This window comes from Diabrotica undecimpunctata, chromosome 3, assembly GCF_040954645.1.
Source record: "Diabrotica undecimpunctata isolate CICGRU chromosome 3, icDiaUnde3, whole genome shotgun sequence".
In the NCBI taxonomy this organism is placed as follows: domain Eukaryota; kingdom Metazoa; phylum Arthropoda; class Insecta; order Coleoptera; family Chrysomelidae; genus Diabrotica; species Diabrotica undecimpunctata.
In genome coordinates, this window is record NC_092805.1 from 89655309 (window position 1) to 89667782 (window position 12474).

Here is a 12474-nt window from a genome sequence, read left to right on the forward strand (position 1 = left end):
TATATATAGTAGATTATATAGGACCTAATGAGCCATCTGCTGAAGCTGTTTTTAAAAGTCATCCACAAAAGAATTTACCGAAAATGCGAGGAACAAATTACGCCCAATCAGTTTGGATTTGTTAACGCCGTTGGTACTAGGGAAGCTTTATTTAGCCTGCAGGTATTGTTTCAGAAATGTAGAGATGTCAGCTGTAATGTTTTTGCATGCCTGATTGACTACAAGAAGACTTTCGATAGAGTCGGGCATGAACAAATGATGGAAGTGCTGAAGAGGACAGGGATTGACGGAAAAGACTTAAAAATAATAGCTAACCTGTATTGGAATCAATCGGCGGTACTCCGAATAGATGGAGAATATACAGATCAGGTCAAAATCTTAAGGGGAGTGAGACAGGGGTGCATAATTTCACCACTGATATTCAATCTGTACTCAGAGCACATTTTAGAAGAGGCTCTAAAAGATATTGATAAACGCATCTCAATCAATGGGGTCAAGCTCAATAACCTGCGGTATGCAGATGATACAATAGTGTTTTCCAATACCATAGAAGGGCTGCAAAACTTAATGAACAAAATAACGGAAACAAGTAGAAAATATGGATGGGATATAAACACCAGCAAAACCAAGCTAATGATCATCAGCAAGGAGAACATAACTGGAGAAAATCTGTATGTGAACCAAATGAGAATTGAACGTGTCTCACAATACAACTACTTGAGAACTGTAATTAATGAGTCGTGGGACAATACCCAAGAAATTAAATGTCGCATCGGAAAGGCAAAAAGTGCATTCTTGACTATGAGTTCTGTGTTCAAGAGCCATAACCTCACCCTAGAAACAAATATAAGGCTCCTTAAATGTTATGTGTACTCAGTGCTTCTGTACGGAGTAGAAACGTGGACATTGAAGGCGGAAACTCTATCAAAACTTCAGGCTTTTGAGCTATGGTCATACAGAAGGATCCTGAAGATACCATGGACAGACAAAGTCACCAATGAAGAAGTAGTGCGGAGGATGAACACAACTGCGGATTTGGTCAACATCGTGAAGAGCCGTAAGCTGCATTACTTGGGACATATAATGAGAAATCAAGGCAGATACGAGCTACTTCAATGCATTTTGCAAGGTAAAATTGAAGGGAAAAGGGCCCTAGGACGAAGAAAAATATCCTGGCTTGCTAACCTGAGAGCATGGTATAGAAAGGCCTTAGCACAGCTATTTTATATAGCAACCAACAAAGTCATCATAGCCAGAATGATCGCCAACGTTTAGAATGGACAGGCACCCTAAGAAGAAGAAGCAATTATACACTGGCGAGCTTTAACGTCAAGCCATAAAACGGCGGTTTTATTCGCCTGTCCTTTATCAGGTCCTTTAGTGTTTCTGTTAGGTGTAAGTTAGTGTTATTTGCCATTCATACATACTGAACCACCACTGTTGCCACTATTTACGTAACCAGTGCTATTGTTGTATTCTTCCATCAATTATTATCTCCCATATTTTCATGGTATGACCAGGTGTCAGGTAGTTTTACTATACATTATTATAGCTATAACATCCTTCGTTTTTTACACACGTATGATGTTACTTCTTCAATCATCCGGTATTTTCCGACATCCATAATTATATAAACCTGTTAACCAACTTGCTCTTGTTTCCTCTAATGATATTCATGCATATCCAGAGAATATTATTTGTTGGGACTGCTTTATGTTCCTCATTTTACGTAAAATTTTTACAATTTACTCGTTTATTTTGGACTTTATTGCAGTTACTCTGTCTGCAGGTTTTTTGTGAAACTTCTCGTTTATTAGGATGCAAAACATACTTTTACTTACTGTTCTTGTCTTATTATTGTATTGTTTTCATCCCGGATATATCTAATTAAATTAAAGGACCTGATAAAGGACAGGCGAATAAAACCGCTATTTTATGGCTTGTCGTTAAAGCTCGCCAGTGTATCATTGCAATACCGCAGTTTTAAATACCGAAGAACCTCGTCCGCTTCATATTTATTAATCGGCTTGTCATGTAAAATCGTGTGTCGATCACAGCTGGCGAGCCGAGTCGTCAGTTTTTGTCCAAATTTTTTCGATTTTTTCACTTCTCTTTTCAATTTTTGTGTTATAGTCAGTTATGTTAGTTTGTACTTTAGGTACTAAAGATAACAATTTTGAGACTTTCTTTGAGTTGTATGATTTGGCGGCTTTTATATTTTTTCCTTTACCCTTCTTTGATTAAAGTTTATCGTATAGTTGTGTATATGCTTTTGCTTTTAGCTCTGTATATGCTTTATCTCACTTCCTGTTTGGCAAGCTTGTTATTTTAAATATCTGTGTCATACATATCTCTTCGACCTTCTTTATGAAGTGCACTTTTTCGTTTTTTTTTTCTGAACTTGACCACAACCAGTTTTTCATATTTTCAGATTGTTTCTATTGATTCTTCTACATATTTGTATATAATTTATACAATCCATATTGCATATGGATTGCAATATATTTATAGCAGTTGACTCTTGAGTATTTATTAATTCACAGATATTGCTGATATCTACCCATAGTTCTCTTGGTTTTCCCAAATTTATGCTCGGATCAATAGTTTTATCGCTACGAAAAAATAAGATGGTAAAATTTTTCTATATTTTCATTCAGAGTAATGACCTTAACATAACCTACACTTCCACACTTTCTCAAATCAATCACTATAGTTTAAACATATACTGAATGTTTTATTTATACCGTAATATATCGTAAATTTTAGTTTATAAGAATTCATATGCGGTTATTAACAGTATAATTAGCAATATCTATATCACTTCCCGCATTTGCTCCACATTTAAAATTTCTTTGTGATTAACTATTATTGTAAAGTCTCTTCATGTTATTTTCAGTAAAACAGGACCAACATATTTTCACAAAATTATCAATATAAGATGTTAACAATTCGAAACAATACATTTAACTGGAATACAAAAAAAATTTCATTTCACTAATAAAATGACCACCTTAACCGCCCTACCTGTACAAGCCTACGCGATACGTGCGGGCTAAACTGGAAGGCATTTGGTTCAATTGAATACTGAGCATTTGAAGACGAACAATGCAAGACTTACATATAGATGACTTACAAGAGGCTCAATTTAATCAACAAGGGATTGAAGTAATCGGAGAACGTCTGAAAACCAAAGATTCTAATACACATGATCCTAGAATTGGAAGAAAAGGCAAACAATATTGGATTAAAAATGAATGTGTATAAGACCAAAAATTTCCGGGCAGAGATGATCCAGAAATAGCAATAAATAGTCAAACGATTAGAAAAGGTAAAAGAATATAACTTGAACAGCTTATAAACATGACTGGATCATATAAAATAAGAGAAATAGTAGTTTAATATATACACGAGACAAAAGAAGATACGACAGACTAATAAACAAAAGTAAGTGAAAATTACAAAACTAAAATGGGACATTGCAAGACGAGAGGATAACAGGAAGGATGGAGGACAGAAGTAAATGAAGGAGGCCTATGTTTAACACCATAAGTTAGATATAGATAGAGAGAGAAATATTCATCTCTTCATTGGAAACGAACTTGTTTGTGAATTCAGTCCATAATATAATAATTTATAACTACATATTCGAAAGATTATAAAGGGCTAAGAACAATTTTTGAAAGGGAAATGTTTGATTTGTTAATATATTTGGATTTGACCAACTGATAACTACTTTGAAGTTATTTGTGTGAAGAGCATAAGATGAAATATGGTTGGAATAACATAGACAATTTGGTTTGTTTAGAATCTTTAACCTAATGGCCAATAATGTGTGATGCTATGATGTCATGTCAACATGGAGTATTATATCAATTTTTTAACTAGGAGCTCCAATCTGTAGCAAACGGTTCACTTCAATACGAACCTCACTTACCCAACTAGGAGCTAGTTAGTTAAAACATGTTACCAGTTTTGCAACAACCATGTGAACATAACCTTACTGTCGCAAATTTTTAATACTTTAATATTTCTTTTATTTCCAGATCTAAAGTAATCGTATTGAAGAATGGTCTACTTCAACAATCTTAATAAGCGTTTTGATAGGTACACCGAAAATTCTCAACGGTAGAGGAAGACTTTCAATTCTTCTTTGACCTAGTCAAATTATTATTATTATTATGATTTTAATTATTCGTCCGACACGTATTTATAAACCATTAGTTATTATTTAAGTTTAAAAATTATTTAAAACGTTTTTTTACCTTTTATTTTTCATGAACTAACGAATTAGGTGACTTAAAATATGCTTGTAAGAGGTAAGTGTGACTATGTAGCAGGGATTTAGTGAAAACTGGAAGTATGGTTCTTGATCGATTTGTTAACTTTGAAATCCTGAATTTGAAGAGCTACATCATTTTGTTTATGTGATATTTTCCGCATCTGCTCGGTATTTTATATTTATTTTTCGTACTCCTCTGTTAATGGGGGATTTTATCATTTATAGTATCTGATTACATTTTTTTCTGAGATACGAATAGACACAGATAGGGAACAGAAAATAGATTATAGGATTATTAAGCTTGGATACACCTATCTCCTTGCATCTTCTTTTACTTTATTTATCACTGACATTGATAACTTTTATGTTTACTAGCATACTGATAATCATGGTTTCTTTAGTATACTGATAATCCAAATAGTTGCTGACATCCAATTCCTCCAAACAACACTGAGGCTGCAGTGGGGCATGATCTCATTGCATTCGTCATTCCATTTCGTTGTGAGAATACCATTACTTCAGGAAATCCATAATTTTATAGATAAATGAAATAAAGACGTGTTTCACCAGCTTGTAGCATCTTCAGATATTATTAACAATGATAAATTATTAATGTACATTTGATTTTAACACCAGTGATTTTATATTTATAATTTTAAAACTTTTAGAAAGTTAATTTTCAAATAATTGTAGCTCTTTCTTGTACTAGAAAAAATAAACTTGCATAAAAAATATGAAATATCCCGACTATAAGTATTAAGAATCCAGTGTTCGCGACATTCCTGCAAATATTTATATCAATATTGCACTTTGTTATTTGAACGTTCCAGTATTTTATGCATAAGTTGAATTATTCTTTAACCACGGAGTTTTTTATTGTATGGCACACAGACACCTTTCCCTTTTTACCCTAATCACTAGTTTTAATTTGGGCCATACTTTAATTTACTTGGTTTTTATCGAGAGAAGTGTGTGAATATATTTGGTAAACAAGATAGGGAATAATTAACGAATATACTACTTTGTTTGACTGTTTTTATCACTAGTATCTAACGACCTTTGTTTGATGTTCTTTAACATGGATTTCATAAACACAGAAACCATAGAAAAATAGAAACAAACAAGTTTGTAGATAAACTACTTACACATCTAGAACACAAACACATAATAAAGATATTTTCACTTAGAGTATAGATATTTTGTTATAATCGTAGATGCCATTTGGAGGTATTTTGTTATTATAGCAAGAAGTAATCCATAATTATGTATGTATGTGTAATACAATTTTTATTTGCTGTCGATGTAAGCATAAGCAATTCTTGACAGCAAAGACATTTTTCTAAGACGTTATTTTAGAGCAATTAAATTTTTCTTATTTTTTTGCAACGAATATTACTCACTCAGACAATCACTTACAGTATATAATATAATTCGTCGCTATTTAAAAATAATAAAATTCACAAATAATATCTCTATATATTAGTGTCATATACTGAACCTAACAACAAAGGAAAAAATCAGGAACACAATCTTCTCATCCAGGAACCCATCGGGACAGTCTGGTACTTATTGTCGACAACTACCTAATACGTGTTTTCAAATTAATCTAGTCCAACAAGCAGACTTGCTATTTTTATTTTTTAAATGTCTCCTTTAATTCGTTAACGTTATAGTTTCTTATCAAAGGTTCTATCACAGTTAAGTCAAACAACCGTTGGACCTTCAAGTAAACCTAAATTTAGCCGTTTAAACTTCAAATATTAATCCCTTATGTGATGAAGATATTCTTATGGCAGGCTTTTAGTGTTGTATTTTTACTGGTTTTTTTGCAGCGAAACGATAAAGCTGTGTCCATACATAACAATTAACGTCCTGCACCACACTCAAATAATAATCAAGGCCTAAATAGTTGTGTTATTTATTATTGTATCTATAAAAAAACAATCATAATATATGTTAGTATTAAAAGTTGCTAAGTATGTTCACATATTTCCTCTATATGTCTGTATATACTTGTTTCAACGATGCCATGCGCTTTGGAAGAGCTCTTCCAATGATATATGAGGTTTTTAAAGTAATTTTAATCGTTTCTCTGTTAAAATGAATCGTTACGAGCAATGCTATATATTCAATAATTATCAACATTTTTCCCTTTAGAAAGAATGTAATTTTAATATTTATTCAATGTACCATTGTTATTAAGTGTAATAAAAGAATATAGCCTAGATAATACCTTATCATTCTGAAAATTAAACTTCTGTGTATATTTACTTAAAATAAAGCTATTCTGGATTGACGTAGTTGTTTTATTTTCCTAGTTTAGCCTTTCAATACCGTGTCTCAGAGCGACGAAAGTAACATTTCGCCCCACAATTTTAACATACGATGGTCATTCGTAAAAAAGGTTCCCTATACCACTGAAAAAGAATGCGACGTACTGGGAGAAATCTATACACAACACGACGGCTGTGATAAGCTGCATTGTCCATTATAATTACCGAACCAGGATCTACAAGAGTCAGTATAGACGAAAACCACTTTTCAAACACATCTGAATTCATATCCTCATGATAAGGTAAACACATTTAAACCATCTTGAAAAAAACCTGAATCACTTCCAATGTGCGTTATAATGAGACGTCTTCCTTTGCCCAAAGGTGCTTTTAAGCCGGTTGAAAGTCCCTCAATGAAAGCCTGTCGCGCACTTTTGATATTCAAGTCTTACCATACTTTGGATTTCGTATGACCCTCATTCAACCACGTTTCGTCCGTATAATAAATTTTTTTACCAAGTCGTCTAAAATCACGAATTTTTTGCAAATATTTTCTCCGCCATATCACTAATTCGTCTCTCTCGCTCAACAAACTTTTCCGATTTCTCTTCACATACCGAAAGTCCAGTTCATGTAAAGTTCTTTGTAATACTCTCATGGATATTTTATTTAAAGTATCATCTGCGTCTGCATTAACTTCTCGTTGAATAGCCTTTAACGTGGGCAGTTCGTTCCTAAAATAAAATCCATGAACTTTTCTTCGGATTATACTTTTCGTACTATCGTCCAATACAATTTTTGCACGTCCTTTATGGATTGGTATTTGGATAGGTTTGTTACCTTGAATTATTCGGAAAACCGTACGAGCCGATACTTTCGTTAAATCTCCAGACAATGCCGCGACGTCCTCTATAAGCATATCTGGATATCTTCTACGCAATCCCTCATAAACCGATTTTATCATTTGCTTTTCTCTCACAGATAACCACCTTTTTTTATTTTGTTTATTAACAGATGTACTGCACGATGGTTTTGAAGCCATGATGTTACCCGATGGTACGCTCATGAAATACTACCAGCCACCTGATTTTAATGGTTATTTGTGGGTGAGTTTTCACAATGTTGCCGTATTGCATTAAGAATATTACTTTCGAAAAGAAATAACGGTGTCCGCCTGCCTCTCTATTGGCATTCAGGGTATACCTCAATGGCACGGATAAGCTGCAAGCGGTACTAAATAATAAATTTCGCAACAAGGCGAGTGTACCTTCTCTAGTTCGGACTTCCAACAGATGTAACCGTCAAAAATTATAATTGAGAAGTGGATTTGTGTGAGAATAAAGAAATAAATATATAGCCGCTTACCACCGAGTGTTAACGAACTACAAAATGTCTGCCCTGACAATCCTATTGAATTTATAGTATAGCAACACTACCTTACGTATCAACTCTCCCTCTCTCTCTCCCCACCACTAGGGCATCGCTGCATTGCTTGGTGCCGACCTAGCAGCCTTCGTAGATGGAGATTTCGATCGCTGATACCGCCAGATGCGAAATTCGTGCTGTGACACGTTTTTTAAATGCAAAACGGATTTCACATATTGATATTCATCGGCATTAATCGAAATATGTGAAGAAAAGTACATATCTGTTAAACATGTACGCAAATAATGTAGAGAATTAAGTGAAGGCAGAACGGAAATTCACGATAAAGATCGGAGCGGAAGGTTTTTAGTTTTAACGAAATTGTTAAAAAAGTTGAACTAATATTGCTTGAGGACAGGGGTCGTATTTTCAAATTCAATCGAATTTTATAGTATACGAATTAAATTGAATGAAAAAATTTCGTACACGAATGGGTATTTTTGAACCTACTTCGAAATGTTATACATATACGAGAAGAATTCGTATCGGCAACACTGCAAATTGGAACAACCAAAACTCAAATAAAAAAGGAGTATATTTGACAGTTCTACTTAACCTATTTATGGTGATTTTGTCATCTAAAAAGAACGTTTCTTGTAAATTAGCTGAAATGAGTAAAAAAGGTCATGAAATATGGTGGATCAGTGTAGGTCGAACAAAAAAAGAGCCATTTAAGCGTATCAACTCTATTGTGAGGGTCTTTGTTAATCTGTACAATTTTTGAAATTGTACATCCGAATAGTCCTCTAGAGGGTTAAGAAAGGGATGGTAAGCTCTGCGTCTCCGTTCCGCTAATATTTCCTCCTCTGCAATGGCATTACCTATATTTCTTTATATTAAACAATTATTTAAACCAGCTATTGAAAACAAAGTTCAATGTAAAAATACTGTATATAACAACGATTAAAAACTATCAGCTGAAATCTTATCTGACGTACACGGACCCAGTGACAACTTAAATGACAACAATAACTTTGATCGAATACTAGAATCGAAATTCGAATGGTTCAGACTCATTCGAGTGGCCGTATACGAAAAAATTCGTACACGCAGTGTTCGAAAATAGAAAAAACTGGATTCCGAGTGAATTTCTTCTATGCTCGAATGAATTTGAAAATAAGACCCCTGAGGTTTACCATTAACGACTTTGCTTTGTGTATTCCTGAGACTTCCCACACCACAATTCATGTCCAGTGGCTTTCGCTACAACTGTCCAAGAGATTTTGGCTGGACTGTTGTGTCCTCCCTTCCTAAAGTCCGGACCTAGCGCCAAGTGATTATCACTTAGTCCCAAAATTAAAGGAACAGTTAGGTGTCTTATGCTTCAGTACCTATGATGAAGTCAAGGAAGAGGTTACTAGATTCCTCCATGGATTGGCGGTAGAGTATAACATGGGGATAGAAAAGTTGGAGAGTCTCTAGATAGTCCTCTAGAGGGTTAAGAAAGGGATGGTAAGCTCTGCGTCTCCGTTCCGCTAATATTTCCTCCTCTGCAATGGCATTACCTATATTTCTTTATATTAAACAATTATTTAAACCAGCTATTGAAAACAAAGTTCAATGTAAAAATACTGTATATAACAACGATTAAAAACTATCAGCTGAAATCTTATCTGACGTACACGGACCCAGTGACAACTTAAATGACAAAAATAACTTTGATCGAATACTAGAATCGAAATTCGAATGGTTCAGACTCATTCGAGTGGCCGTATACGAAAAAATTCGTACACGCAGTGTTCGAAAATAGAAAAAACTGGATTCCGAGTGAATTTCTTCTATGCTCGAATGAATTTGAAAATAAGACCCCTGAGGTTTACCATTAACGACTTTGCTTTGTGTATTCCTGAGACTTCCCACACCACAATTCATGTCCAGTGGCTTTCGCTACAACTGTCCAAGAGATTTTGGCTGGACTGTTGTGTCCTCCCTTCCTAAAGTCCGGACCTAGCGCCAAGTGATTATCACTTAGTCCCAAAATTAAAGGAACAGTTAGGTGTCTTATGCTTCAGTACCTATGATGAAGTCAAGGAAGAGGTTACTAGATTCCTCCATGGATTGGCGGTAGAGTATAACATGGGGATAGAAAAGTTGGAGCATCGTCTGCAAAATTGTTTGACTAGAAAGGGTGATTATGTAGAATAATAGCTGAAGTTTTAAAATTATGTATAACACTAAGAACAAAAAAATGCTGTCTATTTTTAAAATTGATGGAAACCTTATTTTACGAATGGTCCTCGTATATTACCACCTTCCACCCCTCAGTCAGCGTTGGTACCGTAAGTTTGAGTTGGCTATTTTAAGTGTCAAGAATAAAAGAGACCGACAATAATATACACGCTACTATAAAACTGATGAAACCAAATGCTGGTAAGTGAATGGAAATGAAAATCCTTTATAAAAGTATTAATTAATTAAAAGTATTAATTAATTAAAAAACCCAATCGGACTATGTCATGAAGACAAAACGTTTTCGGAAACCAAGTGTCTAGGTGTACATGTTTTGAGCCACTAAATATCTGGGTAAAAACCCGTTAAAAGTTATAGGTTACAATGTAGTTTACATTATTTAGTCTTATATATTAGGATGTTAAAGTTACCAGTGGATTAGATAACACGGCAACATACGACTCCACATGAAGTTGCTGGTCCTGAGACAAAGTGTCTACGAGGAATTGATGATAGCAACTGAATCAGATGCAGCAGAAATCGACAACAAGACTTAACAAAAGTAGCATCTAATCATATTGCACAGCACAACTTTTATCGAATGGAAAAACATTGGGAAAACTAGATAATCTAGAGTTACGCGTGATATAGACAATGGAAATAATGTTTATAGCGACTGTTTTACATATCTATGAAGGAATTTACAGTATCAATTTGTGTTCAATCCAGGCTTGGATGACATTAGTGTTAAACTGATAAAGAAAATAATTAAAAGATCTCAAATATTACGCAAATCCAGAGTCCTAATTTTAAAGACCGTTAAAGTGAAAACCGAAATCGAAAGTTTCCAACCAGTTTATAGTGTCATATTTTAAAAATTTTTGAACGAAAGGTTTTTTTCTTCTCTGGAAGACTCTGTTCTACATCGGACGTACTTCAGCCAAATGGCTTATTGTACATCTTCCGTTGACCGTAATTTAAGTACCCAGACGTCGAACGATATCTATGTATAATCTCTTCGCTAACACCAGATATACCTTTTATTGGGCCCCGTCATACAAGACTTTTGTATTAAGGTGACATCGAACCTTCAGATAGTAAGTGGACGAAGCTGTCTTACTGTTATAAAGATTCGCCTGTAGGACCCTGACTGGAGTCGTTGAGATCTATTTGGGATAGAGACAGAATTCGTGACCGGAGTGGCATCTCTGCGGTTTTTCTTTATATGTTTAGTTGTAGACTCAGAAGAGTTAAACATTTTTGAGTTCTCTTCTAGACTATCTCCTTTCCATTGTGTTCCGTGTTCATTATATTTATAAGAATTAGGACTCTTTTTCTTTACTTTTTATGTAGACATGACTCTGTCTGTTTTTCAATGGGTCTCCAATAAGTTGTCGTTCCATCGTTTTCGTGGTCTTCCTACTGATCGTCTTCCGTCTAAGGAACCGTCTCTTGCCATCCTACTACTCTATTTTGTTGTCATTCAGCTTATATAATCGTCCCATTCTACTCTTCTATTTCTTACCCAGTCCTTGATGTTCTTCACCTTGCATCTACGTCGTATATCGGTACTTCTAGCTCTGTCCATCAAGTCTGTTCATAGTGTTTTACCATCAATTTTAAGTGTTTTTATCTTTGAAGAAGAAGAAGAAGAATTAGGAAGAAATCCTGTCGGTGCACCCATACTGTGCCAATGGTCTTACATCTCGATATGAGGGAGGCGCAGCTCAAATCTCACCGTATGATGAGTCAGTTGTGGTGCAACTGTATGATGATTTCACGATTTAGCATGATGTATGTGTATTTTATGTTTTTGTGTCATGTTCGATCAATAAATCTACAGTTCATAGCGAAGACAGCTCTCATGTCATGTTTTCAGTTTATCCGCGGGTGTTTATTCTTATCTTATTCGCATATATCTCCATAGAACGCTCCCTATTAGCTATTGGGACGCGCCGTTATGGAGATAAGAATTTCTTCACACAGTGTATCCTGTGCGGAGTTCTGGAGAGCTCATACTCACTCAGAACGAATGATTATCATCATTCTGGCTCTACAACCCTGTACGGAGATTAGCCCCCTCAAGAATTTCTCTCCAGTCGTCCCAATCCATCGCCTTCCTCCGCCAAGCACATAATTCCCATATTTCTCATGTATTCATCGACGTTAACAAGGAACCTTGTTCTGGGTCTTCCTCTTCTTCTCAGACCAATGGGTTTATCAAGAAGCTTTTTTCTAGCTGGGTCATTTTGTTCTCACGTCCTCTCTTAACATATTTTACGATATCTGGTTGCTGGTATATTCTATAGCTTGAAGTTGTATCGTCTT

At 34.8% G+C, this 12474-nt stretch overlaps 1 protein-coding gene across 1 annotated transcript in view; it reads left to right on the forward strand.

Moving 5' to 3' along the window:
- The window catches only part of LOC140437037 (dnaJ homolog subfamily C member 5-like), a 158327-nt gene extending 151752 nt beyond the window's left edge, over window positions 1–6575 (forward strand). The window contains exon 6 of the mRNA XM_072526269.1: window positions 4044–6575. Coding sequence (XP_072382370.1) covers window positions 4044–4054 — 11 coding nt within the window. The 3' untranslated portion in view covers window positions 4055–6575. The remainder of the gene's footprint in view (window positions 1–4043) is intronic.
- Window positions 6576–12474: the final 5899 nt, after the last annotated feature.